This window comes from Chroicocephalus ridibundus, chromosome 7, assembly GCF_963924245.1.
Source record: "Chroicocephalus ridibundus chromosome 7, bChrRid1.1, whole genome shotgun sequence".
Lineage (NCBI taxonomy): Eukaryota > Metazoa > Chordata > Aves > Charadriiformes > Laridae > Chroicocephalus > Chroicocephalus ridibundus.
This window is the reverse complement of record NC_086290.1, coordinates 2,278,562-2,297,130: the sequence shown is the minus strand read 5'-3', so window position 1 is coordinate 2,297,130 and position 18,569 is coordinate 2,278,562. Positions and strand designations below refer to the sequence as shown.

At 39.0% G+C, this 18,569-nt stretch overlaps 1 protein-coding gene across 3 annotated transcripts in view; it reads left to right on the top strand.

The window, feature by feature from the left end:
* RIF1 (replication timing regulatory factor 1) overlaps positions 1-18,569 on the top strand; it is a 30,474-nt gene that overhangs the window by 8,331 nt on the left and 3,574 nt on the right. For all 3 annotated transcript variants that reach the window (XM_063342261.1, XM_063342262.1, XM_063342260.1), the window contains exons 9-30: positions 762-913; positions 1,692-1,812; positions 2,864-3,037; positions 3,269-3,379; positions 3,631-3,693; positions 4,629-4,729; positions 5,143-5,229; positions 5,627-5,700; positions 5,810-5,990; positions 7,003-7,110; positions 7,352-7,501; positions 8,928-9,027; positions 10,179-10,443; positions 12,178-12,220; positions 12,523-12,725; positions 12,913-13,012; positions 13,357-13,500; positions 13,937-14,079; positions 14,553-14,642; positions 14,724-14,778; positions 15,397-18,186; positions 18,329-18,469. In XM_063342261.1, coding sequence (XP_063198331.1) covers positions 762-913; positions 1,692-1,812; positions 2,864-3,037; positions 3,269-3,379; positions 3,631-3,693; positions 4,629-4,729; positions 5,143-5,229; positions 5,627-5,700; positions 5,810-5,990; positions 7,003-7,110; positions 7,352-7,501; positions 8,928-9,027; positions 10,179-10,443; positions 12,178-12,220; positions 12,523-12,725; positions 12,913-13,012; positions 13,357-13,500; positions 13,937-14,079; positions 14,553-14,642; positions 14,724-14,778; positions 15,397-18,186; positions 18,329-18,469 — 5,396 coding nt within the window. The remainder of the gene's footprint in view (positions 1-761; positions 914-1,691; positions 1,813-2,863; positions 3,038-3,268; positions 3,380-3,630; positions 3,694-4,628; positions 4,730-5,142; positions 5,230-5,626; positions 5,701-5,809; positions 5,991-7,002; positions 7,111-7,351; positions 7,502-8,927; positions 9,028-10,178; positions 10,444-12,177; positions 12,221-12,522; positions 12,726-12,912; positions 13,013-13,356; positions 13,501-13,936; positions 14,080-14,552; positions 14,643-14,723; positions 14,779-15,396; positions 18,187-18,328; positions 18,470-18,569) is intronic.

The following is an 18,569-nucleotide window of genomic DNA, read 5'->3' as shown; positions in this document are numbered from 1 at the left end:
AGCTAAATGTGGGCATTTCTTAGTTGAGCTGAATTTAACTTAAATAGTGATTTTAATTTGTTTCTTATCTGGTCATGTGTTCTGATCATTGTTTCCCATAAATTAAATAACAAAGAATTTGACTCTATCAGAAAATAAAATCCCTGGCATAATTGGCATTTGCTGTGCGTGTTCCAGTATGGCGAAAGCAGTCTCTGTCAGCAGTTTCTTACGAATTGCAGGTGGGCAGGTTCTGATGCTGCTGAGCTGGCTAAAAGTTGTTGTTTTCTTATTTTCTAATGCTTGCATAGACTTGAGTAAACTTGTGTCCAGGCACACTGTGCTATTGCTGCTTCAGTGGGAAATGATCATTTGCAGCCTCAGAATACTCTATTTAAGATCATTTATTCTCATGCAGTGGTAATGCACATACTGTGAAGTGTTTGGTTTTTCTTCTGCTGTGGCAGGTAGGGCTCTCTAACATAGCAAGCAAGAGTGAATTTCTTCCTGTGTATGTTGGTGTTCAGTAGATTTCATTTCAGTCTTGGTACTGGAAAAAAATACTTGCTATTTCCAGGATGATTCTAGACAACAATTAGAGCACTAAAACAAGTCTGAAAGGTTCGTGCATTTACTATGTGTTTTAGTTCTACAAACTGTTAATTGCGTTTTAAGCTAAAATATATTAGGAAAAAATCGTTTAAAAGTTTTCCTTTTTTTCTTGTTCTGTGATTTAATTATTTAATTCTGTTGCTTAATAATATGCTCTTTTGGTCTTCAAGATATATTGTGCAGTGCTAAAAGGCTGAAACTGCTAATGCAGCCGCTGAGCTCGATCCATGTGAGAACAGAGGCTTTGGCACTGACAAAACTGGAGGTCTGGTGGTATTTGCTCATGAGGCTAGGACCTCAGCTGCCTGCAAACTTTGAACAGGTAACACAACTGAAAATAGCTGTGACATCGTTAGCCTATCTTAAGTGCGTGAAGCCACGTTTCCTCTTTGTTACTGTAACTTATTCTGTACCTGCTTTGTCCTTCTCTAGTTTATTATTAAAATAGAACTGTCTTAAGGAACCAGATCTGACCTACCTATTTGCATGCTCTGTGTGTGTGTTGTATATAGCAAGAGTGCTTGGGACTATGTGTGCAATCTTTTTAAAGTTCCGAAAGATTTGAGAGCACATCTTCATGTCACGTGAGCATCTTGGAGAACATCTCCGGTGAGAGCACAGCTATAGTAAACATAAGCACATTGTATACAGACTGCTTTGTCCTTTTGCTGTGCAAGTGTTGCTTTGGAAAGTCTGCTGTAGGGAAACGGATCACAGAATATTTAGAAAGATGCATAGAGAGAAAAATGATCCAGGTGTTTCGTTACTGCACACATTGTAACTGGAATGAACAGTTTCTGTTAGGATTGCAAATTTCATTTAATTAAACTTCAGGATGGGAGTAAAGGAAAAACAATTACCCTTTTAGATATGGTGCAGTTGGCTCATTCTGACATGAGTTATTGTTTAATCTAGCTGTTTCTAATTCATGTCTTGGTATGCATGTTTTATACAGCATCTTAAAAATATTGTTAAAAGTACCCAGAATCTCTGAAACACTGATGCTGTGAACAACAGTGCAGTCCATGCGATACTTGAAATGTGTAGTTCTTTGGGGCTTATGGCTTACCTATTTTCACTGTGGTTTGATATCTTTGCAGGTTTGTGTACCGTTAATCCAAAGTACTTTAAGTTTAGATTCTTCTGCTCCATTGCAAGGAACTCCCTCGCGTGTACCAGCTAACCAAAATTTAGCCTTGGCAACCCCTACACCGAAATCAGGTACTAAAGTACAAGCCTGTTTCCAACTCTATTCTAGATATAGCAAGTAATCTGTTCTGTTTAATGTGTTTATGCTTTTTCTTTTGCAGTATATTATTACTGAAAACAGTCATTTTTCTGCATGTTCATTGGAGAGCTCAGAGGTAGAGATTTACATTGGGTAAAATTAAGCTGTTGCAGTCAGTATTTCAAGTTTACAAAATCGTGCTAGTCAAATTGTGTTGAGGACCAGTTTTAATGTCCTGAGTTGTGTTCTTTTTTGCAAGGGAGCATTGGTTTGAAACCTACCACATAGATGAATACATGAAAAACACTTATATATGCCATTCTTATTTCTATAGCGTTTTTAATTTCTGCCTGAACAGTAACCAGTGATCATAATACAGTAATTCTGATACTTTAACTACATGTGAAATAGCACCTATTTGAGCTTTACATCTAAATGCCTGAGATACGGGACTGCCTCTTTTTCTTCTCTGTGTGGAAAGCCTAGCGCTCACAGCTTGTGTAATTCTAGACTGCTGTAATTAGAAGCTTCAGGTATGTTGTGGAAGTGTTCTAGACACGTAGATCTTCATTTGTTCCCTTTTTTTTTTTTTAAAAAGTTCATCTTAGTTCTGTGAGATCATAACTGAGGTTTGCACATGAGGCCTCTTAAACTTGTGTTCAGTGTAAAAGTTTCTAATGGAAACTCTCACAGCAGTAGTTACTATGCAACTAGGCTATAGTGTAGCATGTGACTTCCTCTATAACCACAACTTGCATGGAGGCTTTTGTTGCCAAAGTGAAGTTTGGCATCTGAGACTTTGCAGTCTTTGGAAGATAAGTATTTTAGCTTTCAAAATACATGGTTATGACTGTGATATTAAACACTGCATAATAGGAGTGCGTGCTAGATGCCTGTCTGGCTGTTAGAGGTCCCTTTTAGCCCGTGCTCTTCTATGATTTGTGCTTTTCATGTTGACTTTGGGATTTTGGTCTATTGGATCTTTCCTTTTGCTTGATTGCAGGTGAAATATGAGGCAATGTAATTTTTCTGCCCTTGCTCTAGGTCCTTACCCGTTTGCAAGTGCGGTCACACCAAGGATGAACTTGAATTCTAGTACAGCAGGAGTGGTGGTGTTACCTTCCATTCAGCTTTTGGGAATTGAAATGCTGCTTCACTTCTTGATGGGACCAGAAGTTGTAGATTTTGCTAAGCAAAACAAACTTGCACTTAGTTTAGGTATGTGAGTTACATTTTTTTGGAAGTATTTTCGTGTAACTTTAAATCGAACAATGTTGGTAATTTCAAGATGTCTACTAGCATTAAATGCTTTAAACATTTAAAACTGTAAGTTGTCATCTTTGATACTAGAAATTTTTATGTTAAATACTTGATTAATTTTCTAAGGCTTATCTTGCCGGTAGACTGCAAAATAACAGATTTATAGAACATGTTTTTTTGTTCTCCTAGAGCCTCTCCAGTACCCACTGATCAGTAGCCCTTCTTTTTTTTGTAAGCATGCCAGCACACTTATAAATGCAGTTCAGGATGGCTTTATTGCAATTGGAAAAGAAGTTCCTGGTAAGAATTTAGTGGTCAAATTTGATTTCTTTTCTGGCAAATAAAATGGGGGAGGGAAACCTGATTAAAAATAGCCACTTTCTGTAATATTCCAGTGTTGCCATTAAACAGGACTGGTCTGACTTGGTTTGAAAGGTTATGACACTCTGGGCTTACGTCAAAGTCTGTGTTTAAGACAGTTTGTATTTTAACTGCATTTGTGTTTAGTGTTTCTATTACAAACTGAATAAAAATGTTTTGTTATCTTGTAGATTGTATGCTGAATGTTATATGGAAGGACATGAATGGATATGTAAAAATGGCTATTGAATCAGGTAAAAAATGTGGTTTGTTCTTGATCTGTGGGGTTTTTTTTTTAATTTGTTACTGCTGATCAGTTAGAGGGGTTTTTTAAGACTAGACCTTAAGTATTACTTGCTTCGTTGCTGGTAAAACTTGGTTTTAGGCATCATCAATAGTTGTTTTTGAGGCAACAACTGATGTTTTTCATGATGCCTGCATCTTTGTGTGACAAATACAAAATCATACTGATCTGATCCAGTGAGGCTTAACGGGGAGGGCAGAGTAGTATCGGACTGCAGGTGGATTGCATGTAGCAGTAAGACATGAAAGCGCTTTAACAGCTTTTCTTGCTGAAGAAATCTTTCCATTAAAAAAAAATAAAATCAATTCCACCTCATCTTTGATATTGAGAAATTGAGACATTCAGTGTATTACTCAAATAAGTATAAAGTCTTTGTTATGTGACTGTGACTACCTTTTTTTATTTAATTAAATTTTATTTCATAATAAAGTATAGTGTCTTTACAGGTTTAGAAAAGATGTTTCCTATTTAAAAAAGTCCATTACTCTGTACAGGCTTTGAAAGAACAGAATACTCTTAAAAATGAAACTTCAATATTGAAAGATCTAACTGAAAAGCATAAGAGAAATGGATTTTGCATTGCTTGGATGAATACAAAATTTCACAACTTTTCTTAGCATGTCAAAGTTAAGGTTGTTAATGATAAAAAGGTGCTTCCATTTTACTAATGAAACAGAGGGGTTTTTTATTTGAACTTCTCAGTTTTAGTTACACTGTTCTTCAGAGCAGAGACTTGGTATCCAAATATATTAAGTATTTGTTCTATGACTATAAACATACACAATTTTTTTTTTGATCTTACAGTGCATTATATTTAAGTTTTGAATGATGGTCAGAGTCACCATTACTTTGTTCTGCTCTAACTGTGAATATTTTTTGTTCTAGGAAATAAGAAAGAAAAGCAAGGGTCAGAAATACTGACTATGTTGCTCCAGGCCTTAAAAAACACTGTTAGATCAAATTCTCTTCCTGTGCAGAAAATACTGGTAAGTTGGATGGATTTGTCTTGTTTTTGAGATCTCATTTCTTTTTGATGGTCTAGATTCTGATTGGTAGCAGGCGTTTGCATCTAACTTACCAGAATGGTCTCTTTAAGAGAAACAACTTTTTTGGTATAAATTAAGTTATGCAGTTCTCATCAGGTGGTGGAGTCTTGCTTAAGGGTTTATTTCTCTAAGCGTTCTTCAGATTTATCAGCAGTGTTCAAATAATTGGGTATATGGTTCTAGTACCAGAACCTTCTGCTTCCAAGGACAATTACTTTTATGATGGATTTTTTTCTTTTTGCTAAACAGAAACAATTGTTACAATTTTGCTTTTATTTGTGGTGTTATTTAAAATATTAGGACACTCGGGGGAAAAATGTTTACATATGTTTTTCCTCTTTTCCCCTACTTAGTCTCTCATTGATATTACTGTTAAGGAATTGCCTTCAAAAGTATTGGGATCACCAGCTTATCAGGTTGCTGATATGGATCTTTTAAATGTAAGTCTGACTTCATTCCAGAACTTCCTTTATGCTGAAATGTATTAGGATGTCATATTTGTACCAACATACAGAGCACTTCATAAGTCGTTAGATCCAGACCTTTCAGGAAGTTGTATTATTCCATGTTCCAGAATGCAGACTGTTTCCAGCTCTCCCTTCTGATGAGTAATCTACCTGTCTATAGCTAAAAACAATATGCTGAAAGTCCTGTAATAATGAAAGAGGATTTTTATTTTGAAGTGTTAGAATTGAGAGTTTCTGACAACTTTTAATAGTTGCAAATTTCTGATTTAGAGCTAAATGTAATAGATAGATAAGCACACGTGTGGGGGAGGCAGGTGTTTCATTTGATCAGTGTGTGTGTTGTTTTGACCTCTTAAATTTCACTTACCAGGGAACACCAGCTCTGTTCTTAATTCAGCTGCCTTTCCATAATAACCTCTTGGAATGCTGTGTAACAGATGAGAGGTATGTGGTGGTGTGTGTTTGTTATCAGCTTCCCATAGGAGACTTCATAGAAGTTTTTTCCGAACTTCAGCTGAAAAAATTATCTTACCTGTTTCCCTTTCTTCCCTAGATTCTTTGTAATTCTAACAACGCTCGTGGGTTTTGTTTTGTCTGGGCCTACGTCTCCGCTGGCTTTCAGTGAATCTGTGATCGGCATTCTTAATCAGAGCGCAAAGCAAGTGGAAAACAAAGAGCATCTTTGGAGAATGTGGAGTATTGTTGTTAATCCGCTGACCGAATGGATTAATCGGGTATAGTGGCTTTTTGTTCTCTTCCCCATCCTCCCCCGAAAAAAAAGCCACAGGAAAACTTTGTGCTGATCTTTTATCTTAATGTATTTTTAGGAATTACATGCCTTGAAGTGATAGTAAAATTTAAATAAGCCTTTGTAGTATTTGTGAAACTGGAAGGTGTGCAGCACTTTTTTTAAAGAGTCTCTAAGTGGAGTATGAACATTTGCAGTGAGGTAGATGAAGGACGGTAGTGGAGTAGTGACAAGAGTGTGTTTTGTAGTCATTCCAGTCAGTAAGAATGATCACTCTGAAGTACAGCGTCGGGAATGTTTTTCTCCTTTTTTAAGATCATAAGCATGTTTCAGATGTGCTTCGAGCCTTTACTCCTTGGCGTAGTCTTGCTGCTACCGAGGATGGGAACCTGCCCTCCAGGACCTGTTAACTTTTAAATACCAAGAGCCTTGTTTACTTTATGTGACAGTACAATAAACACCAAGCCGTGATGTTCAGGACGTAATTAGAACAGTGTTTCTCACTAATGATACACTTCTTGATTGGAAGCTCTAATGAAAGCCATATAAATGTAATATTCAACAGGTTCTGCAGATTATTTGCTAGAAGTACATTGACTGTAATGTCAGAGCTGTTGAACTAATCCTCGTACAATTATTAGACCTAAAAATCTTAGAATTTGTGAAGAAAGCTTTAGGTGCTCTAAGTAGGTTGCTGTTGTCACTTATTGCAAGTGAAATATTGGTACTGCTTCAGTAGAAAATACATGACACATTCGAACTGATTGTTTTTATTCTTGGAATTAAACTGTTTGAAATTTAGAAACAGTGCTTTTTGTCTCTTTAAATAGTAGGATCAACTTGAACTCTTCTAAGAACTGAAAATAGCTAATTTCAAAATGCCACTGGCAATTTAGCTTGCGCAGATCTTATGTACAAAGTAAATGTATTCAGAACAGCCTTATTTGTCATCTAAATTTTGCAGCTTCATTACTCAGAAAATTGTTTTCTCATTGCAGACTAACGAAGTAAATCAGGGTGATGCACTGGAACACAACTTCAATGCTGTTTATAGTGCATTGTTGCTACCAGTATCGCATATCTTCCCCATTAAGGAATTTCCACAGGTAATAGTGAATGCATAATGTCGATTAGAAACAATGTGGGGTTTATAAAAACAACTGTGAAGTACTATCTGATGGTCTCGGAGTAGAGTTTGTTACAAATATGTTTATACATTGGCCCACTGCTCCAGGGTTGGAATTCTTGAGTTACGTAGGTTTTGACACAAGAAGAAAACTTAAAGCAAGTTTTTCTCTCTATGCACAGACACTGATATTTATAAACTTTTTCTTTCTGTTGTTAAAGCCAACTATGAAATCCTTGTTGCGCACTTGGTCAGACCTGTATAGACCATTTGCTCGCTGTGCTGCTTTAGTTGCAACAGCAGAAGAAAACCTATGCTGTGAAGAACTTTGTGCCAAAATAATATCTGGGCTAGAAGGTGAAACTCCAGTAGTGAGTATAAACCAGTGATATTGAACTATATAAGTACTTTAGCAGATAAATTTTAAAATTAGATATAAGAACCTATTGTAAAGTCTAATGTAGTACTTTCTATAGCATAAAGTGTTTTGGGTGAGACTTAAAGCTGTAACAAAATTCTTTGTACTAACAGGAGTTGGAGTTAATCTAGTGGATTGGAAGAAGGGAGTAAAAATAATTATAAAGCTTAAATACTAAAATAGCAGTTAAGCAATCTTTGGATTTGTCTTCTAACTATTTAAGTAATAATGGTTTAGTGAGTGTCATCATCATGTTAAATATTTGTCTGATTGAAATGTGTGTGTGTGTATATTAAGTAACTTCAGGTTGAATTACATATACTCCAAAACTAGGCATTTGGATTAGGAAGGCGGTTAGAGTAGCACTGTAGTATTCAGAGGGTGTAACTTGCTGTGTTCCTGGAACTGTCAACCTTGTATGCTAAAATATAAAGATTTTTCTCTTTTATAAAGCTTTAGAAGTAAGCTTTTGAAAGGGGAAGCCTTACTGTCTCTGTCTTGCCTGTTTGCAAGCCCACATCATACGGGCAGATGGAGTGTCTGTAGGTGTTGGTGAACATTAGCTTTGGAATATAAAGTCCTTCATGCTTCAAAGTTGACTATCTTTTGAAAAAATACTGTGAAAGGAACAAATAGATGAGAAAGAGACGTGGAATCTGGAGAATTACACTTTTATAACTTCTTGTATCCTGATGATAAACTTCAGTTTTCAAAAATGAATAATTATTAAGCAAGCCAAGTTTAAACCATTTAGAGCTTCAGTATGTAAGTTATATTGAAATTAAACTCTTTTTGGCCCACGGTATCAGTGTTCCTTTTAAAAGCAAATTGTGTGTTATTTAGAAGAATTTATGATGGGTTGGGGGAGAAAAAACCCACCCTTGAGCCATCTTTTTGAATGTCCTACAAATGGATGGTGCTTCCTGAATGTTAATGACAACCTTATTGTTGTGCCCACAGTGACTTTTCTGAAAATCAGGCTTTGGTACAGTAACTGAACTTAAGCACACACTGACATTTGGTAACATGTTTTGTAGGCAGCTAGTGCATCAAACCTTAATACTTTTGATGCATCTTCTTAAACTGAACACCTTCTTACAGCTGCCTGTTGCTGTTTTGCTTCTTTAGATAGTGTAGATGCTTATGTTCTATTTGTATAGTGTGGGGAGACTCAATCTTCAGCTTCTGTAACTGTGTGTGTTTTGAAATGTAAACTTTTCTGCATTTTACCTCATAATACAGACGAATTTCATCCACTTTTAAATTTAAAAGTTGCTTGCGTTGCTGTCCTGAATAGCCAACTTGATGATTTTTTTTTTTTTTTTTTTGGTCACTGTTGCTTTTTTGGGCTTTGCTGATGACTTCTGTTTCCTCCTCAGATGTTTTCAATGATGGATGGTCTCACCCATATTATATCAGTTATGGTTGACTGCATCAACTTTGCACCATATGGTACTAAATATCAGCCAAAAAATAGATGTAAGAAAATACTTGAATGTTGAGCGTTTCTGTCTTTCTTTCAGAGCTGGTTGAAAATTAGAGTTGTAGATGCAGAAGTGATGACTGTAGGATATCAGTGGCCTGTGCATGCTACACATTCCAGCTAAGCACTGAAGGCGTTGACAAAAAAAATCATAAAAAGGAGCTAAAAATATCATCCAGTACACTGAGTATCAGATCTCTCTACTCGTTGAGCAGTTGAGTAGTTACTGCACAGCCTGACAAAATACATGTGAAATTGATGGAAATGTTGAGGCCGCTTTACTATTCAGTCCACTGTAAAACACAGCTGGTTTCTGAAGTTGTGTTTGATGTTTTGGCTATGATTCCATTTTTGCATGTGAAATCTGCTGCTCTTGCTTTGTTCAGACGCAATCCCAAGCAGTAATGCTTGACCATAATCCACAGTCTAAATACTGTGGTAAACCGATGCCTAAAACCAACGGTAAACTGGGAACATGATGTTTGCAAAGCTACTGCTCCTGAAGCTGCTTTGCATAAAATAGTTGAGAATAGGTTTAAAAGAAGACAAAAGGTCATTGTATGTAAAACGTTCTGTGTTTTGTTTCCTCCTCCCACTTACAACTACTAAAGCTGAAGAAATAATTTGCAAAATAATGTAATTTAGTATACGACTTGAAGTATTTCTCTGCCCCATATGAATTTGTTAAAGTAGTAAGATGTTGTGTTGGACTGCTGAAAGAATGAAATGCTGTAATTGGAAATGTTAATGAGGAAAAGCATGATGGAAACTTCACTTATAAATAAATGAACCAATAGAACTTCCCCTTCCCTCCTCACCTGGTCTGGAATTTATGGGGAGCAGCCAGTACCTGTAGAGTTGTTGCTGTCCTTTTGCAAGTAGGCATTAAAGATACTTAAGAGCAGAGTCATTTGTATGACCGACCATAAATATAAATAAGAGGAATAGGAAACATATCTGTACTGGAACGATAAAATTATGCATTAAAATGTATGTCTTCTGTTAGATCTGTTTTTAAACTATTTATGCGTAGATGTAGTTTGGGAATCGGAGTTCTGTTTTTCCTGTAGACAAAGTTCAGATGTCTTTTGTTATGTGTATGGTTAAATAGCAAGAAGACTTAATTTATTTTCTTTTTTAATGTTAGCTCCACAGACACCTACAGATTGGTCTAAGAAGAAAAAGGAACCCCTTGGAAAGCTTGCCTCTCTATTTAAACTCCTGGTGATGTTACTAAACTCTTTCCATGTGTTCAGTTCCAAAGAAATCTGTTCAGAAACATTGGTCTCTGTTGGTCCTTCAATTATTGCTATTCTTCACAACATCATCAGCCACGTTTCATTGCCTTCAGTGATTGGGACTATGTTTGCAATTTTTTCAAAACCCCTGGCAGTGTTTTATGAAAAAACAAAGTAAGTACTTGAAGAATGGTTGGAAAACTGGATTCATTGTATTGCTGCATATTGGTGAAATTTTGTGTGCTCTGTAGCAAGCGGCGTATTTGAATATAGCTCAGGTTTTTTCAGAGTTTTGGCACTAGTATGCTGAGGATTTTCAACTCCTGCCAAGCCTCTCGCTTTGAGAGCACCATGTATTTTACTAGATTCAGCCTAGTTAGTAGGTATTATTTTTGTAGTGCACCCAGACACTGCAGAAAGAATGGGTCTGTAAGGCAGAACTTGCTGTTTTCTACAATTCCTGCAAAAAACCTGGGTGCTGGGACTGAGCGTGGGGATGCCTGAGCTGGGGTGACTGCATGGAGCTGCCAACCGGTGCATCGCAGCCCTGCCCTCCGGGAGTTCGTCGGGACTCAAAAACCCGCACATCTGAGTAGCAGTCTCCATTGTCAGCTCTGCTTTAGAAATAAACCCGCACTACCTGGTCACACAGGAAAGGAAGCCTGTAGGACTTCTGAAAGCTTGGTAGTTAAAATTGGTGTCTCTTTAGAGTTGAGTGTATTCTCATCTCTGCAAGTCTGAAGTGTTTTGCTGTTTTCACTGCAGTGAAATTACTAAGAGTAATTTGGTTTCTAGTGGGCAGGAACTGCGTAAATTTTTGTAGGAAAAAGAGAAATCGTAATTATTTGAAGTGCACCCTGTAAGTTTTTAAGCAGAGGGAAGTACCGAGAAATGCTCGTCTGTCGCTATGCATGTTTTTATATGGCTTTGCTTTTTTATTTTTTAATTATTGTAGGCTTCTCTTCCCGGGACAGGATGGAATTATCAGGGGCTTGGTGGGAGGGGGCCGGCAGAGACTTGTCTCCAGTTTGTTGATGGTGCAGGAGATGTACCCTTGGCTCAGGATAAGGAAAAGAGGTGGAGCGCAGCTTTGAGGGCTTTGGGAGGAGAGGATGGGGTAGGACGCAATGGTGCCAGTCAGCCCATAAACGTTTTCTTGAAGGTTTTACTGAAACTTGAAGCAGGACTGTTACCACTAATGTAAAATTCATCAGGAGTCCCTGTCTCGAAGGCAAGAATCCGCTTGTTCCTGTGTAAGGTTGAGTTGAATGCCACCTCTCTCCATCTCCCATCTCATCTGCCTTTGTTTGAGCATTGTCTTTCTTAGGTTAATTCATTAAAAGGGAGAAGTGAGTGTTGGATATACATTTTTAAAGGTAGGCATATGCAAACAAATACAAGTTTGGGAACCTCTTCAGGCTGGAGGTCACAGGCTTATAAAATGGAATGACTAAACGCAGTTTTCTCACATTTTTCAGGATGATGTGGGTACCTAGGGATTTATAGACATGAAATTGCTTAGTTTAGGTGGTACTTCAGCTTTTTAATGCGGATTTTTCTGGGGCCTGGGAAATCTGCTCAGTGAGAGGCTTAAGCACAACACAAGGCAGTTAGAAGTTAATTCCTAAGTAAACCTTTAATTTTAAGTTTGTAATAATTACCACTATTCTTTCCATTAGTTTCTCTTAAAGTTAGCATGTGAGCGTCAGTGGGGGTTAAAGGATAGGCTGACTTGAAACTTCACATCAGGAAATCTTTTAATTGCCCAATGGGAGGCTTGTTTCACAACATTGTTTCATCCAGTTGTATGCTAAAACTAGTGTGCGGCGCTCAGTGCGTTATGTGTTTAATTCTTACACTTGGGATAAGTGAGGCAGCAAAACATAACTTTTTTGTTTGTTTTGACAGGCTTGCTGATGTACCTAAAGTATACAGTGATCTTAACAACAAGGTAAATTTGCTAGAGAAATAGCTGGGGTTTGGGAAAATGTGTGACACTAGAGTTTTGCCATTCATCCTGTATTCTAAAAAAATATTTTAAAAGTAATTAAGGTAGAGATTTGTTTTCAAATTATTTATTTTTTACTAAAAGGGTAGCTAAGGGGAGGACCACTAGGCTTAGCTATTAGACTTTTTGTATGGTGTGGCGCTTAAACTTGTTTATTCAGGCCATACTATTCTATGGGATAATAATGTTTTAAATAACATTTTAAACTCCTGAATAAAACCCCTCTTGTTTCTTCTCTCCCTCAGCTTGAAAAACTCCTGTCCGAGATCATCCAGTGTTTACAGTCTCACTGCACTGGCTCGTACGACAGCGATCTGCTAGCGCAGCTTTCTCCGTTGCTCTGTGTAATATTTCAGCACAAGAGCAAACAGATACGCAACCAGTGTGCCCACTTCTGGAACGCGACATTCGCTAAGACGACGTCATTGACGTACCCTGAAGAGTTAAAGTAAGATACGTATTTTTTCATATTTACTTATTTTTCAAGGAAGAGATTTTGGGTTATGTGCAAATGAGTTGATGTTGTTCTGGTTACTATTTGTATTCTGCTTTTTGTGCAAGCTGGGATATCTGCTGGTCTTGTTGTGTACCTCTCCCCTTCCTCTGTAAGTTTAAATTTCTTTTTTGTTGAGCAGATCTGTGTTAAGCCAAGCCAAAAAGAAAATCCCACTCTTGCTGCCTGGTTTTGAAAGCGTGGAGATAGCCGAAGAATGCAGTGGCCCGTTCTCTGATGCGGTAAGGATTTTGTTGACCCCAATGGGCGCTTCACGGTGTAGAACTTCATGTCAGTTTTGATTTTTACTGTGACCGCCCTGCACTTGCTTCATGTTTGGAATGATAAACTACGCTGGGAAAGCATGTCGGAAGACTGAGCTGGTTCTGAACAGTTTATGCATTTTAAATTTGGGGGTTCTACTAGCTTGTTTGAAATAATTAAATTTTTAAGTTGTCCTCTACGGAATTTAGAGGAAAAAGGGAGTGTGGGACAACTTAGTTGTCGAAATTAATACGTCTCAGGATGGGTTTGTTAGCTTGGTGTTTTTTCGTACAGTGCATTCAGTGTATTTTTATTTGACTAGATGGAAAACTCACAGCTGGATGCAAGGATAAGTGGAATGGAGGTAAAGTTGGGTCAAAAACGAGACTCTATATTGGCACAGACGAATGAACTAAAAAATGAAGTAAAAGACAAGTCCAGTAATGTGCAAGTAACATCTGCAAAGGTAAGATTACAGATAGGTGTGATAAAATCAAATCCATTCTGTTCTGGAGCAGAATATCTAGAACGGTGCTGTAAATTCTCAGGAAAAGTGAATGGGCTTTGTGATGCTGGAATGTTTTCTTTCAAACGTACGCTGTATAGCACACCAGTTCCTCTGCTAAGCTTACGGATTGGTGAGCTTTAAGGGGGGATGATGGGGGGCTGCTCGACAGGTGGGAGGAGCAATTCACACCATGGTGTGTTTGCAGGTTGGGACAGGTTGAGGTGCTGAGGTCTGAAAAGTGCAGCCCTTGGAAGTGCAGAACCTGACTTCAGGGCAGGGAGGGGGGGTTGCAGCATCTCCTGGGTGGTGTTGGTGTGTACCTGAACTACGAAAACACTTCCAGCTCCTCTGTTTTGTTTGTAATCCAGTGGGGTTTTCTTTTTCCTTTCTGTAGTTGAAACTAGAATTTTCATCTTCGAAGACTAAAAGTGAGAGACTTCTGGAAGAGGAGCAATCTGTTGACTTTGTGTTTATTCCTCCAGAAACAAAAGAAAGAATACTAACAGAACATCAAAAAGAAGTGCTTAGGTCAAAGAGGTCTGTAATTTATTGTTTTAAACTTAATGTGAAATGTCATTACAGTGAGCCTGTTGGAATGGCATAATTTCAATGCCCATATCTCAGACTACTAGAGGCAATTAAAACTAAGTCTTACTCTTCCAAACAAGTTATAAAGTTTAAAGCTAACAAAGCTCCTTGCTTTATTATTTTAATGCAACAAATTATTCTCTGATCAGCATCTCCTATTTTGATTAAATATACTTGTTATGTGTTTGGAGTTTGGTAATTTGCAGTTAACATTTTACATCGTGACTCTGACTTGCAGTGTGACATGGAAGATGTTGTTTTTCTTGAATCATTGAAATCAAAGGGTTTTTTTACCTGGAGTTCAGTCCATTTCATACACGTATCTGCTCTTTTGTGATGAATGCATTGCACTACCCTATCCTTTTCTTTTTTTTTTTTTTTTTTTAAAAGAATCTGCCTTACCATTTCTGGGTTTGTTTCAGAGTTGATATTCCTGCAATGTACAACAATTTGGACGCATCGCAAGATACTACCTTATTTTCTCAGTATACTCAAAGCCAGGAAGATTCTTTGTGAGTAAAGGCAGCCACTATATACAGTAAAGGTGTCCGTCTTTTCTGCTACACTTCTAATCTGAGGAACTTCTATTTTAGGGGAAAATCACCTGTAATAGAAAATGCAAAAGAAGATACTAAAACCAAGCCTCAGGTAATATCTCCTTGTCTAATGGTAATTAAGATATCAGATTTATAATGATTCCATTGATGTCTGCTTCATATTAGTAGCTCTGGTAATAACGGCAAAATGCTTTGATTACTGTATATGATATGGCTTTAAGGTTGATTTGGAAACTCTTCAAGCCAAAAAAAAAAGTACCTCAAGTGTATCAGCTCACAGGAATAATTTATTTTCGTTGTATTGATTGAGCTGCAAGAGTCTTTAATTTGTAAGTCCTAAACGTGGATCTGTTCAGTTTTGGAGAGGAGTCGGCTGCACAGCTTGCTTGAGAAACTGCAGTGCTGAACAGGCAGTAGGTAAAATACGAAAAACCTTCTATAAAAACTGCTTTAGTAATAGGTTTGTTTATGTCTCTTGCAAAACTCAAAATGTTTTTGCAGTTCTTTGTGTTTTGAGATTAGATGACTTTTAAAAAAATAATAATCTTTGCCTTTTATAACTACCAAAGAACAGATAATAAAATAATTTGAAGGAAGGGTGGTTTGAAAAACCTTGTGGCTGTGGTGTTTTCTATTCCACCAGAACTGGGTTGGTATGTTATGTTCATATCAAAATTACAAACCTTTGCTGTTCATATTTTTGGGACAGGAAGAAAATGCAAGGAGTGAAAGACGCACCAGCAAAGCGGATGAAATCGCAGAGGACTGCAAACCAGATAATCCACTGGAGAATGCTGCCTGCGTGGAAAAGTCACCCGTTACTCACATCAAGGAGAGCTCAACTTCCAACAGTGAGGGAGAGTCACAAAGGGATGTGGCTGAAGCAGCTCCGGAGGAGCCATCGGTTGGAGAGGGATTAGAAAAAAGTACTGTGGAAGCAGCTTCAAAGGAGCCCTCAGTAGGGAACAAAAACACTTCAAATGTCAGCAGCAGTTCAACGTCAAGTGACATCATTTCCGGAACACCGCAGCCCGTGAGCCGACGGCAGTCTTTTATTACTTTGGAGAAATTTGGTAGTTCAGAGAACAGACCCTTTAGCATTTCGGCATTAAACAGTTTCTCCGAGATGTCTGGAAGTGCTTCTGTGGCAGGGAAACAGGAAAACACAAACGTATGCAAGACTGGTGCTAAACCAGAGAAATCTGGAGAAGATAAAAAGCCTTCAAAATTTGAGACTGAACAAATAGTTACTGCAATACGAAGGCTGACTCGCAGGCAGAGTAAAATGGAGCACCAAGGAAATAAGCAGTCCAAGCTGTTGGTTAGGTCAGAACAAGAGAAAAGCATGCAAGAGTCTTTTGCTTCCAGCAGTACGGAAAACAGTCCTGAACTCTCTTCTACAGTGGAAGACGTGGAACATGTTCTCCTTGCTCAGTCCCAGGCTCTCCATTCGACAGAAGAAGAAATTAAAAAAGTTGAAGATACAATAGCGGAAATAGAAAAGGTCCGGGTGTTAGATATGGATTCTAAAGAAAATACACCCCCAGAGACGACCGTGTCACCTGACCAGGTAACAGGGGACGATAGTCAGGTTCCACATGTGTCTCCTAATCAGAAGATACCAAGACGTTCTTCAAGACGACGGTCAGAAACCGTAGAAAGTACATCAGGCAGTCAAGATAAGGAAGATGGCCACCAAAAGAGAGACAGACGTAAAGACGATGAAAAATCTGGGCAAAAGAAGGTGCCGCAGGCAAAAGATGACGTATCCCAAAAGCAGAAAGCAGTTTCTGGGAAAACTACAGAAAATACAAATAAAAAAGAAAGCAAGCTACTGGAGAGAACTGCTGCAGAGGACGTAAGCTCAAAGGAGTCTCCTGCTTCAAGGGGCCTTGACGAGGAAGTGAACAGAAGTGGTAGGAGGTCAGAAGATAACTCGAAGACTGACACAGAAGGTCAGGACTGTAGCTCGAGCACAGTAGATCAGAGGAAGATGGAACGCCCGCGATACCACACCAGACGAGCTTCACAAGGGTTGCTTTCCAGCATAGAAAACTCAGAGGCTGATGGCTCCGAGACCAAGGAAGAAAGCACGAGGAAGAAAAGATTGGCAAAAGCGAAGAGCAGAAGTGATTCTCTTGAAGGTAAATTGAAAGATCCACAGCCAGGAGGCCGCAGCCATGAGGCGTCTTCCCAGAGAAACGAAACCAAGAATGCGTTGGAAACAAATGAAGGTGAACTAAGCCCTGAAGTCGGCACAGATGCTGAGTTGACCTCTGAAGTGTGTGAGCCAAAGCAGCAAGAAATGCCTGCAGATCCTGTCAAAGCTGTGGCATCTGCCAGCTCCAGGGATTCGTCTGATGCACAGAATGCAGATGTGGAACAAAAGAGCAGTACATCGATGGAACCGGTCCCCAACCCCTGTGTATCTGATCCGGATTTGAAAGCACCAGAGGAAAATAAACCTGTTAAGAAGCAAACAAATTCAGAAGACAGTTGTCCAACTGTTCTGCCTCAACAAGTACCAGGAGGAAATGCTTCAGGTGGTGATCTCTCCTCTTTGCAAATACCTGAGTGTCAGCACAAAAGAAGCAAAAGGGTAAAAAGACTAAGGAACTGTGATTGCTGTAGTACAAAGCCAAAGCAGCGAGTAATGTCAGTCACTGAACCGAAAAATGAGAACACTCTTGAGCTGAACGAGCCCCAGGCCACCCCAGTTCAGACGCCTGACAATACATCGGAGGTGTCTGGTAATTCCAGTTTGGACGAGAGCTTGTCCATGGCACCTTGTGCCATGAGCACTCCATTGCACCCTCCTAAGGAACCCAGGGCCTTTGACTTGGAAGGAGAGAGAACATCTGAAGATGATCTGCAAGGAAGTAGTGTTGTAGCGCAGGAGGGTGTAGAGAACCCAGAGCGTACAGCAGGTGAAATTACCGACTCCGTGGTGGAAACGAGAGAACCTGCTGATCGGAGTGACCCAACTGAGCAGTGTCTGTCTGAGCGTGGTGCAGAAGAGCCTGGTGACAGCTCTGTGCTGGCAGGGAATTGCAGCGAAGAACCATCGGCTACAGAAAAGGAAGAAATAAGTCAGAGTGGACAACTGGAGGAGATACCTGGGGCACTGATTGTTGCTATCAAACCTGAGAAGAATCAGGTGGATGAGCCAGAAAGCAATCGGGGTGATGAAGAAGCAGCTGAGAGTACTGTAGGAGAAACCTGCATTATCCAAGGTATAGAGATGAAGGAGGAATTGGTGAAAACTGAAATCACAGTGCCTGAAAGTGCAGCTTTAGACAAAGAAGATGCTGTAAAAAATAACGGTGTGGATTCACCTCAAAAGCCGGAAGACCACAATTCTTTGGCATTAGTTAATGAAAGCCCCAACGGGATGCAGGCTCGCTGCACGTGGTCTCCCTCAGCTTCTCCATCCACTAGTATTTTAAAGAGAGGCGTTAAAAGAAATCAAGATGATGATTCCCTGTCACCTGCTAATAAGGTATTGCGATGCGGTTGTGTGTTCGTAACTGGGAGCTGTAACGGTGTCTGTAGAGTTCCAGATGTGTTGGATTACTGGCTGTATTTTTCAGTCACTGGTGGTTTGAGTTCATACTATAAAAACTGCTTCTCTCTAAAACCAGATTCGCCGAGTCTCTTTTGCAAACCCAATTTATCAAGAAGGACTGGCCGATGACATCGACAGGAGGAGTCCTGTCGTTAGGTCCCATTCTTCTTCACCATCTTCCCGAAGCCTTAAAATTTTATCTAATATTCAGGCTAAGGTAAGTTCTGTTACGTATATCCTGTATGCCCTGAGCACTCGCGGTTCTCGCTTAGCGTCGGTCACCTTGTGTCAGCGTGTGTTCAGCCACTCGCAGAGAA